This window comes from Eumetopias jubatus, unplaced genomic scaffold (assembly GCF_037043125.1).
Source record: "Eumetopias jubatus isolate StellerSeaLion01/CBP00866 unplaced genomic scaffold, mEumJub1_p1.0 scaffold_2, whole genome shotgun sequence".
NCBI lineage: Eukaryota > Metazoa > Chordata > Mammalia > Carnivora > Otariidae > Eumetopias > Eumetopias jubatus.
This window is the reverse complement of record NW_028274808.1, coordinates 49,826,445-49,847,173: the sequence shown is the minus strand read 5'-3', so window position 1 is coordinate 49,847,173 and position 20,729 is coordinate 49,826,445. Positions and strand designations below refer to the sequence as shown.

Genomic DNA, 20,729 nt, shown 5'->3' with positions numbered 1-20,729 from the left:
GCAAATTCTTCACCTGATTGTGTGAGTTATGCCTTGTTACTTATGGTAAGAAAACTATGGTGTCCACGGCTGTGAAATTTCTATCTACTTCGTGATATTTGCTGTCATTCTCTGCTGCCGGGAACTATTATCTTCTGAGCTCTCTGGTTGCCCTGTAGTGTAAGTGCCTGACATTAAGTTTTCTGTAGTAGAAGTGTTTGACATTAAGTTTTCGATTGCTGAGGCATCCATTTCCAAAGACATCCATCCTGAGTAAACATATTGCCAGCTGTGTGACATGCTACTAGCAGAACAACCAGATAAGGATTTAGACTGCCCCTTCCCCCCATGAAGTTGCCTCTTTCAGAAAGCCCTGGGTAACCTAGATAACTGACCCTCTAAGTGGCCCCATTTCACCCTAATTCCCATTCTTATTCTTTAAGTTAACCAATAATGAGTGAACCCACAAAACCCTAGACACTCCACCCCTGGATCCTAATAAAGGCAGAGGCCCAGGTTCATGCCTTTCCCCCATCCCCCCTCAAGCTCACTGTGTACCTATTGGGTTTGCTGGCTACCCTCCAGGACATTTGAGGAACAAATCTGGTTTCTCAAAGTTCCCTGATGGTTTTTGCTGAAGTGTGTCCTGCAATTATAAAAAGCAGCGTAGGGCTAGTCCAGCAACACTGGCCCCCATAGGGGAAATAAGTGTTAGGGCTCACTATGAGTAATAAGGGCCAGGTGAGTGTCTCAGGTACTCAGAGCTGATAAGATCACTATCATTAAATTACAACACAACAGATTTGTTGTCATACTCCGCTGCTGGGAAATAGTATCTTCACTTGTATCTAGTTGCTCAAGTCAGTTAAATGCAATTAATCTTTTTCTTTCGTCTTTGTTAATACTACTTATTGCATCTTTGTTTTCTATTGTATTAATTTACATTTTTACAAAGTTACAGAAAAAGTCCCAAGTGCAGTACAAATAACTAGTTTCCTAAATTATGTGATGGTAAATTGGGAACAAGATGTTCCAATACCCTCAGAATACTTAAAGTATTTCCTACAACAGGGATATTCTCTTACACAACCATAATACAACCATCAAAATCCGGAAATTAACACTGGTACTTTACTACTGTCTAATCCTGGACTCCACTGCAGGTTCACCAGTGTCTAAATAATGTCCTTTACAGCAAAAGGGTCCAGTCAGAACTCTGTGTTGTATTTAGGTGTCATGACTTTTTAGTCTCCTTCAAAATGAAACTCTTTCCTTAATTCCTATAATTTTGAAGATTTCACACTATTTTTTAGAATATCCCCCAATTTGGGACTGTCTGCTGTTTCCTCATAATTCAATTCAGATCATGGAATTTTGGCTAACACAGAAGTGACACTGTCATACTATCATGTGGCACATAACTGACTTGTCCTATTACTGATGATATTCACTTCGACCAGCTGCCAGTCTTCTCCAGTCAAATTACTTATTTCTGCTCTGTAATTAATAAGCCTGTTGTAGGGAGGTATTCTGAAACAATGTAGAGTCAATTCACATTATTCACAGTATATGTTCTACAAAGGTGCCATGAACGCTGAGTTAGTGAATATTAAAACACTGCTCCTAGGGGGAATACAGCGCTAGGTTCCTGTGAGCCTCTGGTCACAACATTTTCATTAACTGATTAACATATAACCTTGTTTCACATGTGTTTAACAACACCTTATATGTATAATTATTGATTCAATATTGAACTCCCGGCCAACAGTGCTCTAACTCAAGGCTGAATGAAGCTTATCTAACACATGTATTTTCTCCAGAAGGCACATCATAGCTTTCTTGCACTTAGGAACACTACACAACATTTCAGTACTACCCTTAAGGGTCATTTTAAATAGTGAAACCACCAACAAACAGCAAAAAAATGCAAAAAAACATGGCATTAAACAGACTGTGAAAAAGACACACTATATATTTATTATTTATTATACATTTACAATTATTTCTGTATCTACCTATATATGTTGAAAACCATGAGTTCACACCAGTATCTCCTATTCTAAAACACCATGGGGTACACTCTAATTTTCTTTTTCACACTTGTAATTTCCATTCCAGATAACACAAAACCTAGCTCCCATTATCCTTAATATTGTCTACTTTCCTAGATCAACCCTCTGCAAGTAACCAATCTTCCGTTGCTGTCCTCTCCTCTGCACCCACCCCAGAGATATGCTCCTCACCCTGCTCAGTTCTGACATCCTGTGCCAGACCAGTCCTCAGCGAGAATGCCCTTTTTTTTTTTTTAAAGTATTTTCTTTATTTATTTGACAGAGAGAGGGACAGAGAGCACAAGCAGGGGGAGCAGCAGAGGGAGAGGCAGACTCCCCGCTGAGCAGGGAGCCCGATGCGGAGCTTGATCCCAGGACCCTGGGACCATGACCTGAGCCAAAGGCAGACGCTTAATGACTGAGCCACCCAGACGCCCCAAGAATGCCCTTTTTACAACATTTAGGCTGCCAGAGACCACGCCACACCACTGCCTCCTCCACAAGTGCAGCCTACATACATGCCCTGTGACTCCCTACCTCTGTGCGGATGGCTGCATCGCTGAACACCTCCTAATGTCTTTTGAACTGAATTTCAGAAGGGTTGAAAAAGAAGGGGAAGGACAATGCAAACAGTTCTGGCAGCCGAGTTTTACTCAGTATTTAAAAGAAAAAAATAGAAATCATATGGGCAATTTAAGATTCTTAAACTGGGCCAATAATTTAAAAAATTTAAGAAATCAAATACGTTGTGGCAGAAGTATGGTGTGTAAATATCCTTCAACTTTTAAGCAAATCCATTATTTTGTATTCTTGATAATTTTCTTCATTCTGCTTATTTTCAGTACTCACTGTTTTATATTATTAGGAACACAATTTTTGTGCTCAGTGGAGTAATAGTCACAGCAACTGATTGTACATGCATTTGCTAGTCACCTTTTCAAACCTTTTGTTTGTACTAGAATCTAGGCAGCTTTTGGCAAGGTGGTGGAAATGTGTCTTCCTGAACAGCAAATACAGGGATGGTTTTGTCAGGATTGTAGGTAGACAGGTAACTTTATGGTTCCTAAAATTTTTCTTCCATGTTATGTTTCTTGTAAAATAAATAAATAAATGTATGTATGTATGTATGTCATGAATGCAAATGAGATCTTAGGTTTTCTCTCCTCTAGGAAAAAAGCAGTTAAGATGATTTCTTTCATGCCCTCAGGAATAGGTTACTCTTTCTCCACATTTACATTAATATCTGTGAAGAATGATTATAGCTACTCTTTCTTTTTTTTCTTTAGAGGCTCTGCAACAGGGATAACAGACAAATGGCTACACTTCCTCCTTCCATACTCACTACTGTATCCAGACTGAAGTGGGCCTGTAAGAGGAAATTCTGGAACCAACATCATGCATATGTACCATCATAACTCCATTTCCTGGCACATGAATCAATGGAGAGATGAATACATGAATAAATAAGATACTGGCAAAGTGGCTTGGACATGATTTCCATCTCTATGTATAGACAGCATTCCAGGTCTCATTTTTTTTTTTTAAAGATTTTATTTATTTGAGAGAGAGAGCACATGAGAGGGGGGAGGGTCAGAGGGAGAAGCAGACTCCCTGCCGAGCAGGGAGCCTGATGCGGGACTTGATCCAGGGACTCCAGGATCATGACCTGAGCCGAAGGCAGTCGCTTAACCAACTGAGCCACCCAGGCGCCCCCAGGTCTCATTTTCAATTAAAATAAAAAAGATTCAAACCCCTCAATATTAACTCGGACTGTTCTCATTAGAAATTAAACAGACAGACTCATCACTGATTACTTCTGGCATAAAAGAGTACACACTACCTCTGCACTCGGTACACTCGAGTCCATGGAGGCACAAGAGCAAGGATCCGAGCCACCAATTCAATCAGGTCGCTAGGAGGATAACTCTTATATCTTCCTGACTTCCACAGCTCATAAAGCCCAGTTCCACGAATCACCAGAGTAGGGTAGAGTTTCAAACCATCAGGACGAAAAGCAGGGTTCTCAAAAAATTCCTGTGAATGGAGAACAGAAAATTACCACTCCATTAGTTATGTAGAGATTGATGAAGTTTCCATGGTCAAGTTTCAGTCCTGGGCCAGCTTCTCTCACATACCTACCAAGTCCTTAGACTCCCCTGACGGAACAAAATAGCAACTCATTGTTTTTACAGTCTCACTGGAGCAAAATGTGTGCGTGCTGGGTTACAAAGCCCTCGTTAATCCAGCCCCTGTCTACTGCTGCAATCTCATCTCCTCACCACCTGCCTCTCTGCCTTTGCAAAGGCAATTTCCTCTGTCTGGAAAGTACATCAATTTTACTTCATCTAGCTAATCTCCAGGTCTCGGCATGAATGCCAATTCTTCAGAGAGGCCTTCCTGACCTTCAAATACAAGTTGCCTCGCTTAAAAAAAAAAAAAATTCATACTGAATTCTGTATTACTGCTTTCTTAGTATCATCACACTGGTAATTTATTTGATGCCTGCCTTCACCTCTAGACTGTATCCTCCTTTCATAACAGATTATGCTTAACTGTTTCAACTTTTAAAAAAGTTGTGACAGAGATCATCACTTGCCTGCAAAACTAAAATGTTTACTATACAGCCCTTAACAGAAAGACTATGCCAATCCCTCTTCAGGCCAACTGGCACCATTCCTAACCTGGGATCCGCACTATCTGTTATCTAGACACTGAGAAATACATCTAATTTATCTACTTTGACATAGTCATTTCCTGTACTATATCATCCCAGCTGGCTTTATTTGGGATAAAGCAAGGAGACACCAGGCATTATCCTTTCCATGACTTTGCACTGCTCATTTGCTCTTACTTTAGCACAGTGTGGGACAGAGGAATGAAGGTGGACTCAGTTTCCTCTCAGCCCGCCCTGGCAGTAGTACCTACAGAGCCAGCTGTACTACATCGTGCTACAGTGCTTTTTATCTCATGCTCCATTATTCTTGCAGAGCTTTCCAAAGCTTAACTTGCTTTTCAAAGAAATGTAACTGCAGACTTTTCGATCTCTCTCATGGACTTCTGTCATATTCTTAAATGCTGTATTCTTTGTGCATCATTTGGTCTTAGGGATATTCTTCTGTAATTGCATATAATTTTCCCTGTAACATTTATATATTAACGATTCATTAGGCCCTTATAAGTATTCTATAGCCACCCCAAAGAACATGTATGCAAGTCCTTCTGTACCTAGTTTGAATCCATAATGGAATATGGGATTTCAGAAAAGTAGTTCAAGGGCTTATATGATAAATTTAGAAGATAGTCGGGCTGGTAAGAATGATAGATGAAATTGGTTCTGGACTTCTGGTTAAACATGGAGAAGTGAAATGTGTGCTTCCTTCTTTTCCCTCCAAAATCATAGTAATATAAGAGATGAACTTTTAAGAAAGTATAAACCCAGAAGAACAAAAAGAACATCAGAGGAAATCAGTTGGGTGTTAGAGAACAGGACCAGTGATGGTAATACATTTTTGGGAGACAGAAAATGGATGAAGATTGGTAAATGACTTTGCAAGTAAATAAAACTGTAAACAAAGTATCTGCAAAAGTGGATACCCATGAAAGTCCAGCTCAGTCACACGAGAGTCCCAGAAAGGTTCATGGGTCAAAAGCACCATTAACCAGGCAGGATGGAAGAAATCACAGGACTTCTTCTGTCTGAACATGGAGGGATTTATCCCTTATTCCTTTGGCCTGCTTATAGGTAGTCACCTGCCCATTTGTTCCCTGGAGAAACTGCTGGATTCTGAGATTCCAGGTACAAAGGAAGGCCTAGGTGAGGATAAAGGCTGAAGACAGAGAGATTACATGAAAGCCAGCATACTCACTGGTGGATTCCCTGCCTTGTTCCCTGGATACCAGCAGTCAATTTTCTGTGACCTACTCATACCAGCCACCCCCAAGCAGGAAGTTAGAGAGTTCATCTCTGGATTAATCAAATGGCCCTAAATAAGAGTTCAAGATACTGACATTTGAGAATCCCCCAAAGAAAAGGAGAGCTGGGGCACACCTGACTGGCTCAGTTGGAGAGCATGTGACTCTTGATCTTTGGGTTGTGAGTTCGAGCCCTATGGTTGGGTGTAGATTACTGAAAAATAAAATCTTAAAAAATATAAATAAAATAAAACCTCAAAACAAGAAAAGGAGAGCTTATTATATGAATATCCTTCAATGAGGTATCCCAGCAGCTACCTACCTAGACCTTGCAATCTGTTCTTTCAGCCCTTTACTTTTTTTTTTATTTTAATTTTTTTTAAGGGGGGGTGGGTGGAGCAGAGGGAGAGGGAGAGAAAGCCTCTTAGGCAGGCTCCACGCCTAGCACAGAGCCTGACACAGGGCTTAATCTCACAACCTGAGATCATGACCTGAGACAAAATCAAGAGTTGGACGCTTAACTGACTAAGCTACCCAGGCCCCCTGTCCCGTACTTTTAAAGTATGACCATTTGGCTAAGGATCACCAGAAACTTGGATGAAGCCTAAAAAATAAAGGGCAGAACAAAACAAAAAGAAAAAAAAGGAACTTGGAGGAAAGATGCATTGCATAAAGGAAAATGAAACTTAAAAAAACCCTACAATTCCTTCAGAGAGAGAAGATCTATTACATTTATTAAACAAGAACAAGATGCTAAAGAAAATCAAACAACCAGAAGGTAAGAAAGAACTATTGAAAATCAAAGCTATAACAAAAATAATAACATTTAACAGAAAAGTTGAAAGATAAATGTGAAAATAGAAGAAAGCAGAAAAAAAGGACAAATAGGTAAAAAATATAAAAAATACTTGACGAACCTGGGAGATCCAACATTTGCTTAATAGGGGTTTTAGAAAGAGAACATAGAAAATGAAAGGGGAAAATTATCCAGTGGTACAAGAAAATTTCCCAGAAGACAGATCCTTCAAAAATCTAGCACAATTAGTTAAAAACCTCTTCTCAAGATACAGCACTGTGAAATTTCACAACACATGGGATAAAGACAATTTTCTAAAATATTTCGGAGTTAACAAAACACCCAGGTTACATAGATCATAGAATTAAAGAATAAGGAATAAAAACAAAATTGTGCTCTTAACAGCAATGCTAAAAGCTACAAGGCAATGGTGCAATGCCTTAAAAAATGTTTTTACACAATTCTGTAAGTGTGAAGGTTGCATAGAGCCATTTTTTCGAGCACACCAAAGGCTTACTTTCTATGATGAATATTTCCTAAGGAAACTGGTAGAAAAGGTGTTTTCAGTAAAGTCAAGGAATAAACAAATAAAAAGGGTTAACTTGGAAACCAGAAAACAAAGAATCCAATCCAGGAGATTGGTGAAGAGAAGCCTCACCAGGAGGACAGTTGTGAACCAGGCACAGAGAACTGCCAGTCCTGTTTGGAGTTGGAGGACAAGACATCCATGAGTCATGTCACTAGCCTAAAAAAGGAACTGAGAGAATATCTGATTAATTAGGCCACTGGCAGAGAGGCCTTAACATTGAGTGGGTGGGTACCCTTGAAAGTTTCAGGTGCATAGAGAACTAAGCAAATAAAAAAAAAAAGACAATTATTAATTCTAGAAAAAACTCAAAAGGTTATTCAAGAAAAGAATGTTAGTATATTACTTGGCTCTATGTCAGTATTAATTTATGTAAAAACTGTAATGTAAACATTGACTACTAATGTAGCTAAAATAGTGATGTAACAATATTGGGAGAATGGGAGAATTTAAAAGAATTAACTTTTCATCTACAATAACAATAAGACAAGAGAATCTATCCAAAATCATCAGGAAAAAGCAATCCAAGCATGGTAGTAAGAAATACAGAGGGGTAAATACCCAGAAAAAAACCCCAGCTACAACAGTTGAAAGTGCCAGAGGACTACTACTGTGTTTTGATATGATCGCTCTAGGATGTACTGAATTTTCAAGTAATATTTAATAGTGATTTTATTATTTAACAACTTTTATATTGTAAAGATAAAAAATTAATCTGATAAACATCATTCTGGTGCAATGTGAATGGAACATCAGAAGGGAAGAGGGCTGGTGGCTGGGTGATTTAGTTGAGAAGCTGTCTAACTGTGTAGGTGAGCTGATGAAAAGTATGAACTGAAGTGGCAGTGGGGACAGAGAGGAGGGGAGCTCTGAAGGACAGGCAGGGGGAGTTATTGACAACCTCCTGTGGAGTTAGATTCATGGTACGAAGGGACAGTCACAGAAGCAAAGATTTACTGAGCACTCACTACGTGCCAGGCATGTTTCTAAGTGTGTTACATGCATTTTCTCAGCTAATCTTCATAATAGGGAGATACTGTAATTAACCTCATTTTTGAGATGAGGGAACTGGGGAACAAAGCAGTCAAACAGTCTGTTACTAAGTACTGGGGGCCAGGATCCAAACTAGGCGGTCTGGCTCCAGAGTCCAAATATTCTCTACTTGCTCCTGAATGACTCCTGAATTTCTGGCTAGGGAGAATATGTGGATGAAGGGGCCATCAAGCATGACAGGAAAAAAAAGACGAAGAGACGGCTGGGGGAAAGGATAAATATGTCCACACTGTACACACTAAGTTCTAACTACATGTAAGACATCTAGTGCTAGTTGCAGAGTATTAAGTAATTGGTCTGAAGAGCCCAAGGCTTCAGGCTGGAGAGAAAATGAGACTCACCCAAGTGTAAGCGGTCAAGTTAGAGTAGAAGAAAGGCAAGCAGACAGAAGAGAGCAACCGACAGAACCTACATTTCAGTGGTGGGAAGAAAAAGAAGAGCAGAAAAGAAAGAGTCCTGGAGGCAAGAAAAGAGCCAGGAGACAGAAGAGTCACAAAACCCAGCAGGGTGAGAATCCCAAAATGGAGACAGTCTTTAACAACAACAAATGCTAAGACTGAATCACATGACAGCAGAGAAGTACCCTTTGCGTCTGGAGATTAGGAAGTATTTTACAACATGCGAGAGAAGAGTTTCAGTGAAGGGTGGGAGCCAAACTGCAGGGGGTTTGAGGAATGAAGGGGAGGGAGAAGCAGAGACACTGGAGCGTTTGTAACATGATCTGTCTGGGTGCACTCAAGGAAAAGGAAAGGAAGGTATTGCTGTCTTTCATTGTAGGTTTTTCAGTACAATTTGACTTTTAAAATTATGCATGTATTCCTTTGATTCAAATAAAAAATAACTAAAAGTAGAATGAGGTTTAAAGTTTTGTTAAGATCCAACTTGACTTGTATTTCAATATCATTCAGGTCATGCATAGTCATTCATAGTCAAACTTCCCTGCACCTAAAAAAGTTACCACAGAAAGGTGCCATGGAAAGGGTGCTTACCTAAGAGCTTGGGTTCTACATGAGACTCACCACTGATTTGACCAGTTACGTAATCTCATCAGGCCGGCTTCCACAATTGAAGAGACTACAACAGGTAGTCTTTTCTGATAGAATGCTACAGTGACTTGTTTCCTATGCCACTATCTTCAGTGACAAGCCTTTATATTAAAAACAAGTAACAACAAATATCGCTAGCCATCCCTGCCAAACAGTAACTCACACTGGCTCAGTCGGGAAACAAAAGAACTTGTGTCAGATGTTAATGGACTTTGAAAGACTTCTGGTAACCGACAGGAGATTCTGAAGAGAAATAAATGTTCTTCAAGCATTTTCAGCAATCTTAGCTTGGATATTCAAGAGCAGTCTAATTTTTAAAGGAATAAAACACCAAAACAGCTAAAAGTTACTTTGAGTAATAAATAAGTTCTATCTGAGGATAGCTGGAAAGGGTGAAGTTAATGCTTTCAGGATAAATTCCCGAATTTCCACCACAACAAGGACTTCCAGCTTCATAAGAAAAAAGGAAGCTTCATTTCTGAGTTCCCGGAAAATATAAGCAAATGCTATTTATCACACACAGTTACAAGATCTGCACCTACCACTAGATAAGAGTGTGAATTTGTCATGAACAGATGCAAATAAACAGATACTAAGAGTAGTGACCCAGAGCTGACCTAAATAACAAGGTGTGAGGTCTAAGCCAATTTATAACTAGCACACTGTAGGCATACAACCCAAGATATAGCTGTGATAACTCAGCAGGCTAGGTAGTAGCTTTATGGATCCGTGCCAGGCAAGGCTATCCCGTCCTCTACAAATATAACATTTGGTACACTTCTGTAATTTTAAGACAGACTCCCGATTTAGCAACACTTCCTATGGAACAAAACACATTAATTAAGGAAAATATATCTGTGGGTTGCTAATGATGGGACGATAAACTAAAGTAGGGAAAAAAGTTTTTAAAGTATAAAACAAGGGGTGCCTGGGTGGCTCAGTTGGTTAAGTGTCTGCCTTCAGCTCAGGTCATGATCTCAGGGTCCCGGGATCAGGTCCTGCATGGGGTTCCCTGCTCAGTGGGGAGTCTGCTCCCTCTCCCTCTGCTAGTCCTACTAATTCAGGAAAGGTTGTGAATTCCAAATAGGCCCAAACAAGATCTCCTAAACAAAAATTAGTTCTAAAAGTTTTTGTGTAAACTTTTATTGGAGTGTATCTTAGATACAGAAAAGTACACAAACTCTAAGTGTATATCTTGACAGATTTTACACATCTTATAACCTAAGTGTATATCTTGACAGATTTTACACATCTTATAACCACTCAAATTAAGAAAAAGAATATCAAAACCTTAGAAGCCCACCTCATGCCTGTTTCCAGTTACAATTCCACCCAAAGTTTTTGGACTTCATATTAACAGAATTGTATGTTGGGTAGTCTTTTGGATCGGGTTTCCTTTTTTCAATTTTATGTTGAAAAGAATCAGTCATGTTGTTGCATGAGGTTGTAATTAATTTATTATTTTTTATAGTATTTCATTGTATGACTACATCATAATTTATGCATTCTGTTGTTAAATGGACACTTGTTGCCACTCTGATGATATTACCAATAGTAATTTGTGACCGTGACTTTTGGTAAATATGTGTAGGCATTTCTGTTGAGTATACATCTAGGAGTACAATTACTGGGTCATGGGGTATGCATATATTCACCCTTAGTAGATAATGTCATACATGATGTACCAATGTACTAGCAGTAAATGAAGAATTCTAGTTGCTCCATACTCTTAGCAACATCTGATTTAGTCTTTTTTTCATTTTAGCTATTCTTAGCTTTTCTGGTGAGTATATAGTAGGAATGCATCATAGTTTTAAATTTCATTTCTTTGAAGATTAATGACTTTGGAACTTTTAAATATGTTTATCGCCTGTTTGAATATCCTATTTATGAAGTGCTTGTTCAAACGTTTTTGCCATTCTCCTATTGGGCTGTCTGCTTTTTTCTTACTGATTTGTAGAAATTCTTTATTTTAAGGAAATTTAATTTTGCAGAGAATTTTCCTCTAGAGAGAAATGTTAGCTCTATTTTGTCACTCATTTATTTGCTGGGATGCAGTCAGAAAAGGCATACAGTCTGTTCATATTCCCTTTGAGTTTTTCTGAAAGGATTACAAACAAGATATGTCTATTTACATGAAGAATTGTCTTTGCAATATTATCACTGAACTATTCTTTATTTTGAAGACACTAAGGAAAATGAATAGTAAGACTCGGCTATTTGCTATTATTTGAAACATGCCATATTTTTTTCTAAGGATACCTAAAGTTATGAATTCTGACTATATCTCTGGTCCACCTAGGAGCTGTGTTAAAGAAAAGTGTTTCAGGGGCCTTTTAGAATTGGAGTCTGGGTACCTGGCTATTAACTACTGAGGAGAGACTATTAGTATTAGATTCAAAATCTTTACACAGCTAACACAGGGGAATTAGTTACAGGGACATTTATGAATTAGTACTATCTTATAAATTGGCCTTCGGTTGTTAATTCACTGGCTTAAAAATTATAAAGATAAACTTCTGACAAGGAAAGAAAGAATTATTAAATATGTCACAAAAAAGGTGAAATCCATTTTTCTAAATAGAGTAAAATATTTTTGTGAATGAAATAACTTGATAAATACTTTCACTCTCTTCTCTAAAAGAGTATCCCAAAGGTACTTTCTCTAGCTGAGAATCTGAAGGAGAAAAAACAAAAAAAAAGTTCTGATCAATCTCATTTCCCAAGACAACAGGAACACAGATCAAGCAAACATGTGACAGAGTAACAACAACAACAAAAAAACCCCAAAAAACAAAAAAGCAAAGAACAAAAACCAAAACCAACCAACCCAGAGTTAGGTATTAAAATTAAAAAAACAGAAAACCTAGGAAAAAACCCAAGTATTTTCTCTTACTGTTTAATGAAATCCTGGAAGAGAAAAGCAGCTCTAAGTTCAGAAGCATCTGAAGAAATCATAAATAAAGGATGGATTTGACAACAGATACAAAAGTGAAAGGTCCAAGACAAAGTGGGCAAAAATATTTGTAACAACTATTTTTAAAAAACCAATGAGGGGCACCGGTGTGGCTCAGTCGGGTAAGCGTCTACCTTCAGCTTAGGCCATGATCTTAGTTAGGGTCCTGGGCTCCCTGCTCAGTGAGGAGTCTGCTTCTTCATCTCCCTCTGCCCCTCCCCACTGCTCGTGTGCTCAAGTGTGCTCTCTCTCAGATAAATAAAATCTTAAAAAAAAAAAAACCCCAATGAATCCAGAATGCCCTTACCTAGAAAGTTCATCTAAATTAACATCAAAAATATTCATATCCGGGGCGCCTGGGTGGCTCAGTCATTTAAGCGTCTGCCTTCAGCTCGGGTCATGGTCCCGGGGTCCTGGGATCGAGCCCCGCATCGGGCTCCCTGCTCCGCGGGAAGCCTGCTTCTCCCTCTCCCACTCCCCCTACTTGTGTTCCCTCTCTCACTGTGTCTATGTCAGATAAATAAAAAATCTTAAAAAAAAAAAATTCATATTCAACAGAGTAACTGGTCAGAGAATAAAAACACACAATTCTAAAAAGATGCAAGAATTATGACTATTACATGCAAACCTGAAAAATATATTACTATAATTACAAAATAACAAGCTGAAATGGCACTTTAATCCACCAAATTAGCAAAGATAGAAACATTATATCTGTGTGTGTATGTAAATACATAACAGGAGAGATTTGGGGAAAAAGATAACCCCGCTAAAATGACTAAATTATTACAACCCTCTGAAAAGCAACTAATGTGAGATTCTTGAAGTGTTTATACCTTTACCTGATAATTCTACTCCAGGGAATTTATCTTAAAGAAATAATCCTAAATACTACAAAAAGTTATAGGCATAAAACTGTTCACCTGCAGTGCTATTTACAATATAAAAAACTGGTAATAACTTCAATTTAAAAAAATTTCGAAGGAATTAAGCAAAGTATGGCATATTTATTCAATGGATATTAAGTACACATTTAAATGTGTTAACATTTTAACAGAGACCAGGCTATATAACACAGATAAATGCTTGCATTACGTTAAGTGAAAAAGCCATTAAAATACTTACCATATATATAAGTGTAAGTGTGTCTGTGTGTATATATGTATAATCCACCTCATCCCTCCAAAAAGCCTAAGCATAAAAAAATTCTAGAAAGAAGGATATTAAAATGTTAGGGTTTTATTTGGTGTTGGAGCTGTGAATGACTTTTCTTTCACTACAGTGTTTCTACTATTCTATAATGAGGACACACTGCTTAAATAATGATAGGGAAATCAGCAGTAAATAATCAAAACAGCAGAGAGGGTAGACAGAGCAGCATCTAGAGGCATTCTAAATTAGCCTGGTTTAAGGCAACACTTACTGTAAACTGTTCAATGTCTCTCTCTAGTCCCACATTTGGCAGATCAGGCATCATATGAGCCACGACTTTGAACCCAGAATCCTTGGCCAGGTGAAATGACTCACATACTGCCTTCACAGTGTGGCCCCTGAGGAAAGAAAATTCACTATCTGTTATACAAATAAATGGGAAGGAAGGTTAACACAAGGAACAGAGGGAAAACAATCTCTGAGACATGTAATGGTAGTTTTATAATGAAGAATAATATGGTTGGGGAATAAAAATCTCAGAAAATCATTTTTATATCTCTAGCTCTGAGAAGGCCTGGAAATAAATCATTTCACTTCTGAGATATTTCTCAGAAATTCCCCATGTACTTACTCAAGGTTGCGACAGTAAATGACTGGGTTAACCAGAGTTACTGTATACTAAAATTATTTGGACTACAAAAAAAAATTATCTGGTTTAGCATCATCAGCTGAAGTAAGCTTACTGATGTAAATACTTAAGTTAAAAACAGAAATAATGAGCTCAAAACCATGCAGAAGCAGCCTGTTGTTATGCTCTTTCCTTTAAAAACCTTTTGAAATCATTTGGAGAGAGACAGAGATGAAGAATGTCACCTACATACAAAATAGATTTCATTCTGGTAGTCTCCAAGGTCCTTAAAAAAGTGAGAAGAGTGAATGATTTAGTGACAAGGCAGAATCATCTGGGGCCAGCTGGGTAAATCATCTTACCATTCTAGTACCACATCCAAGTTGAAAGCAGGCCCTAATAACAGTTTGGGGCTACTATAAACTGAAGCCCTAAGCCAATCCTTTCACCTCCAAGACATTCCCATTCAACACACACACACACACACACACACACACACAATGGACTCCATCCTACTCTGGATGTTACCATCCATTTCCATTAAACCATTTCCAATCTCTTTTTGCTAACCACTTCCCAATTTATATGACTAGGCAAGGCCTCTCTCCTGATACCCCATGCAAATATCCAGTAAAGTTCTACTGTATAATACCATGGTCCCTAGGTACATGTAGTTACTCAGTTTATACTTAATTAAAATGAAAATTCAGTTCCTCAGTTGCACTATCATATTGAACAGTGCAGGTGTAGAACACTTCAATCACTGTAGAATGTTCTGCTGGACAGCTCTGCTCTAAAGCAAACCCTCAACTGGTTGTTCTACAAGTATCTAGAATTCAGTACGTCCAAAAATGAAATTCACCTTCCCTCCAAGACTCCTCTACTTCCCACTCTCTCCTAACCCCATTTCCATTCAGTCACTAAACACTGTCATTCACTTCTTTTCAAGACATCATTTCTTGTTTAAATGAGTGCAAGAGCCTCTTAACTGGTCTTCCTTCTAGCATGCTCTTCTTAATCCACCTCCATACTGTGATCCTTCCAAAGGGATCTAAAATGCAGATATGCTCAAGTTAGCATAGAGCCTGTCCTCAGATTAAAGCCCAAACTCCCTGGGCTGGCTTCTAAGTTTCCTCATCATCTGGCCACCATGGCTTACTTCTTCAGCCTCACCTCTTACCACTCTCCTACCTCATGCTCTACACTCTTAAAACCAAGCTAACCTGCTCCAAATCCCCTAAATATACCATGTGCGCCCATCCTCAGGACTTTGCTTGTATGTTTCTTTCTGTCTGAAATAATCTTTCTCTTCCCCACCTGAGTCATACTCTTCCTGTAAGTCTCAAGTCCGATGTCATTCTTTTCAGAAAGCTTTCCTGACCTTCAAGAGACTCTTCCCATCTCCACACGTACAACCCTTGATCACTGTAGCAGGCCAACCAGTGCTTCCGGTTTAAGACTCTCCCCTACAAGAGTGCATTCTACTCAGGTTAATCTTTCTTAATCCTGATTTCTGTGTAATTCTTCCCTGTGCTCAAAAGTATCCAAAAGACCTCTAGTACCTAAAGGAAAGATTCCTCTCTCCTTAGCCTGGCATTCTTCTGGTGGTTTCTAAGATGCTGACCAGTGTATGTTTCCCAAGTTCCCTTTTACTTCCTTCTCCTACCACAACCCCCAATTATGTCTGCCCCTCCTGGTAAAGCAGCCTTTAAAGTCCAACTGAACACATACCAACTTCCTGAAGCCTGCCTTTACATACACAATCAATGATCTCTGCTGCCTAATAAACTCCTGAAATCTTTTGTTTTTCTCTAATTTACCAATTAATCATGAAGTTCCTTATACAGCTAATCTTTCATGTGTAACTTTTCTCGTCAATTCAGTGATCTATTTCTAGAGTTCTACAAGAGAACTTCATATGGCTCTGTCAACCTTATTTCCATCCTTTCTTACCCTCCCAAATTTCTCAGTTTATATCCATTGCTCCCCAATCCTTCTTTCACTACTCTGCTTATTGGCATCCGCTTCACAAAAACTAATCTTTTAAATATCACCCTGATGTCCTTCTTGTTCAAACCCTTCTCTTTGTTTCCATGCTCCTGGCCTTCTCTCCTGCTGTAGATGACTGATCTTGAGCCCTGCCTTCTGCTTTCCAGATGGGAAAGACTGTTTATGACAAGAACAGGAAGAGAGAAGAGCACGTTTACAGGCTGCTGGAAAAGAGCCAGTAAAGACTAGAAATAAGGAAAGGGGATGGAAATTCAGAGCAGAGATAGAGGCTGACTCTGAAAAGAAGGAATCCCTATGTATCTTTCTCTAAGACTGGTAGGAAGGAGAAGAAGATGAGCATGAACACAGAAAAGAATCAGTGGGAGTTAGAAGGATCTCGTGTGAAATCATTTGCCAACTTACCTGTTGGTATCTCTGGCCACATCTTCGTAGACGCTCTGCACCCCAATCTCCAGCCTTGTGCAGCCATAGGTCAACATGTCACTTAAATGCCGCTTCATACAATAATCTGGTCTGGTCTCAATAGTAATTCCGATACACTTTGTGAGGCTTCTCTCAGAATACCTGCCAAGCAAATCTAAAAGTAAACAACCTACCACAGCTTTAGGACATTTGCTCCCATTTAAAGGACCGTCTTCTCTTAGTCCTATAAGACAGTGGTTAAGAGAGTGGCCTCTGGACCCAGACTGTCTGTGTTCAAATCCTGGCTCTGCTACTTCCTAACTATGCAAACAACCTCTCTGTGCTTCGGTTTCATTATCTGCAAAATGAGGCTAATAGGAGTCATACCTCATAGGACTGACATGAGTGAACCAGCACACAGTACTGTTACCATTATCATTCTTACCCTCCCACAGTACGCTGCAAACCATAATCTCCTTGAAAGCAGTGATTTCAACTGTGAAACCCTAGCAACCACTTTTCATATAAGTGAAAACTATCTGCCTTATTTATTTCCCACTCCATATTTTATGTCATGTTAAATAGAAGAAAAAAAAAAAGAAGGGGAGGGTAGGTATGTATAATGATCATAGGAATAATTTAGATAAAATGTTTCCTATATACACATAAGTCATTCTGCCAAGCCTATTAATTTTAGCAATGATTTACAAAATTAGACATCATTCTTCTCTTTCACTAACAGCAGGTATCAAAGTACTGAGTAACACTTTAGATTCAAGCTGCTTGAGTTAATGGTTTTATTGCTGGCCAAGAATCCAGAGAAGTAAAAATGACTTGTGGAGGGGGCTGCTGATGTGAGGGGGGACCTAACATTTATACAGGCCACTGTGCCAAGCGCTATGTGAGACACTCTGTACATATGGAATGCTCCATCAGCTCTATGAAGTGTCTTCTTATTTTCATTTCACAGATGAAGAAACGGAGGTTCAAAGAGATGAAGTACATTGTCCAAGGACACAGAGCTCATAACATCCAAGTCAGGATTTGAAATTGGGCCCACCTGACTTCCAAATCCTTGTTCTACACTTCACTTTATAGCACTGCTTAGACAATTCAGCAAGGAACATCAGATTTCTCTTTTCAACTTCTCTAACGTTCTAGAACCCAGTGATTCTTTTTGGTGCACGCTTCTACAACTTTCTCAATTCCCTGGGAGGGTGAGGGAAACCTCTTTTTTTTTTTCTTTCCCCTGTTTAATTTCCTTCCTTTCAAAGAAGTTCAAAGTTCTTTCTTGAAGTACAAAAATCATAAAATTTCCAAAATTTTGTAACTACTCCTTTAGGTTCACTTCTTCATTAACTGTCAATAAAAGCTGACTTATTTAATGTTAATAACAGTTATTAACGAAGTTAAGAATCACTGAACTGGAGGACTGATTCTGAAATTTTCCCTTCTCGACATTCAAACTCTTTTGCACTGCTTATTACTGTATTCCATAAGGTTCTATACAGGATTACCAGAGGCAACAGAACTAAAAAGTAAGTAAGTAGTCCAAAGTTACTCAAGTGAATCATGAGAGAGAAAAAGGGCTCAGATTTTATCAAATCTTGCCTAAGACAGGATACTAAATCATTAGGCTTTTTTGAAGTAAATCAGAAAGTCACATACCTCTCAAATAGGTGGGTACCAAGACCTGCAGTAACAGAAGTACATAATGCCATGGCTAAATATAATTTTCTTCGAGTATCAATTATTGTGTTTGGGTAAAACCATATTTAAAAAATTAAAATACTATATTATGGAGAAAGGAAATCACATGAAGATTGATTTTAAAAAAAGGAAAGCAAGAAACTCTAAATTAGTGTATTTAAGAAAGTAAATAACAACATATTAGAATCAAGCATTCCAAAATTGTTATCACAAATCTCCCTAATAACTGCCTGTTTCATAAAGCCTCTGGTATTTCTTAAAAGAAAGTTCAGCATCACAACAGTACCCTGCATCACTGGGAGAAAACCAGAGGACGTGCAACTGTGCAAGTGGGAATATGTCTAGAGGAAAGAGGAAATCACCTGCTAATCTTTCTATTGCCCAGATCATGAAAGGCATGCAGACAGAGAGGAAGCTGCTGCAAGGACTATAAGGTCTCTTCCTAAGTAGTTGGAATATAGTATAAGGACAGAGACAAGCCTTATCTCAAATAATAATTTAACTCCATTTCAAAAATGTCTTTCCTCTTAAGGGAAATGTCATTACCTTTTGCAGGAGAAGAAATGGAAAAATGAAAGAAATTAAGTTTTTAAAAGCTAACATTTTATATTTACAAAAAGCTTTTACCACTGTCTTCTTTTCAGAATTGTATTTTCATTTGAAAAGCAATTAAGCAAAAACTCCTTTAATTTGAATGACAAAAACAATGGGGTATTTTCCTAAAGAACAGAGTTTAAGGTCATTTTTCCTATAGGATCACTCTATTTTTATTAGGATTTTTGTTAATGCTACATTTAGTCCTATAATCACTAAACCTACCTCTTCATTTAACAGAGGTGTAAAGATATTAATGATTGTTATTTAATATGCAAATATTTGCATTAAGGCTTTCAACTAGTCTAAGCAAATTACAACTTTGGGGGCGATTTTCAGGGCCTGCCATAACCCTCCATATCATTTTAGGTAGCCATTCAACAGTGTGCCTCTCCTCAGTACCTAGTTCAACTCCCATACCTTCTGGGGGCCACAGAATTCTTAAGTTCTTGGGCACCTAGGAAATGCGCTACACATTTTCCAACTCTGATCATAAACTTCTAAGAGACCAAGTCAGAGACCAAATTTTTTTTTTCTTTCCTCCGTTTAATTTCCTTCCTTTCAAAGAAGTTCAGAGTTCTTTCTTGAAGTACAAAAAACCATAAAATTTTTGCATCCAGGTCTTCTAATTCCAATTCCAATGCTCTTTTTGTGATATTACAGGGTCATCTTAAATAAGTCTGGACCCTACTTGTATGGGGCTATGTGGAATCCTACACTTTTTTGTATGCCACAGTAGTGGCACCAACTATAAAAGATGCTAATATGCTCTGCAAAGCCAAATATAACTTAAGCTAATAACTTATGATGACAGCATTTTTTTTTTTAACAAGGTTGGGGGGTGGGGTGGGACAATACCTTCAAAGTTTGAACTTACACAAAAACTAAATGCTACCCAGTCTTCAAAACATAGCTCAAATACGTTTCTCCTCCCACAACATCTTCCCAGAGCCTCTCTTTACTTTGTGCTACCATTCCCAAAGCCACCTTGCCCATAATATGAATATAGTTTGCCCTGTTATTTGTGGATATTTGTCTGTGCAGCTAGACAGGAGGCTCCTTGAAGGCAGTACGCCCAAGTATGTTTAGAGGTAACTGCTTAAGGGCTTCAGCACTAAAAACTCTCCTTTAGTGTAAAAAAAAAAAAATACAAAGAACGAATAAATGAATCAGGCATAACTGAAGACACAGGTCTCTCTTTACTCCCATAGCAGCCTCTAGTTAATTCTGCTGGTTATCTTTCCTCTTGCAAAGAATCAACCCTAGAGGGTGCCTTGCACTAGACCAGGTATTCTATAGAAAGGAGTAATACGCTAGCTTTTGTCCCAGAGATGCTTAACAATCTAGCTGCAAGAAAAGACACAGATGAAATCAAGAAGGATTTAAGAGCAAAGAGCTAAAAGGGGCAGAAATATAAACATATATTATTTCTTGGTTCTATTTATAGAAGGAAAAAGTAAACTATAAAAGTGGTATCTATTATTACTAACTCCTTGCCTGAAGGGCCCCAACAAAGGGGACACCAAAGGAAGACAGCAAACCAATGTTAAAGTCTCTCTATTATCTTCTGGAAACTGTTTACATGATTCACTCTAGGAAGGCTATGGCATCAAAGAACACTTCTCATTGCTATCAATTTGTTACAGTCCTCTTTTAAAACCTGTCATTAATAAAGTCGGATGTGTCTTAGTCTACTCCTGCGTGCAATCTCACTAGAGCTCTAGGCCCAAATTCCTGAAAACCTTAGAGAACCTTCCTACATGGACCTCAACCTGCTCAAACCAAATAGCAAAATAAATAAAAATGGTATATAGATGAAATGTTAATTTTCATTAGTCATAATATAAAACTCTT

General features: G+C 38.4%; 1 protein-coding gene across 1 annotated transcript in view; it reads right to left on the bottom strand.

The window, feature by feature from the left end:
- Nucleotides 1-20,729, bottom strand: part of ELP3 (elongator acetyltransferase complex subunit 3) — a 101,776-nt gene that overhangs the window by 44,036 nt on the left and 37,011 nt on the right. The window contains exons 8-10 of the mRNA XM_028114394.2: nt 16,572-16,733; nt 13,803-13,929; nt 3,871-4,064 (exon numbers count right to left, since the gene is read on the bottom strand). Coding sequence (XP_027970195.2) covers nt 3,871-4,064; nt 13,803-13,929; nt 16,572-16,733 — 483 coding nt within the window. The remainder of the gene's footprint in view (nt 1-3,870; nt 4,065-13,802; nt 13,930-16,571; nt 16,734-20,729) is intronic.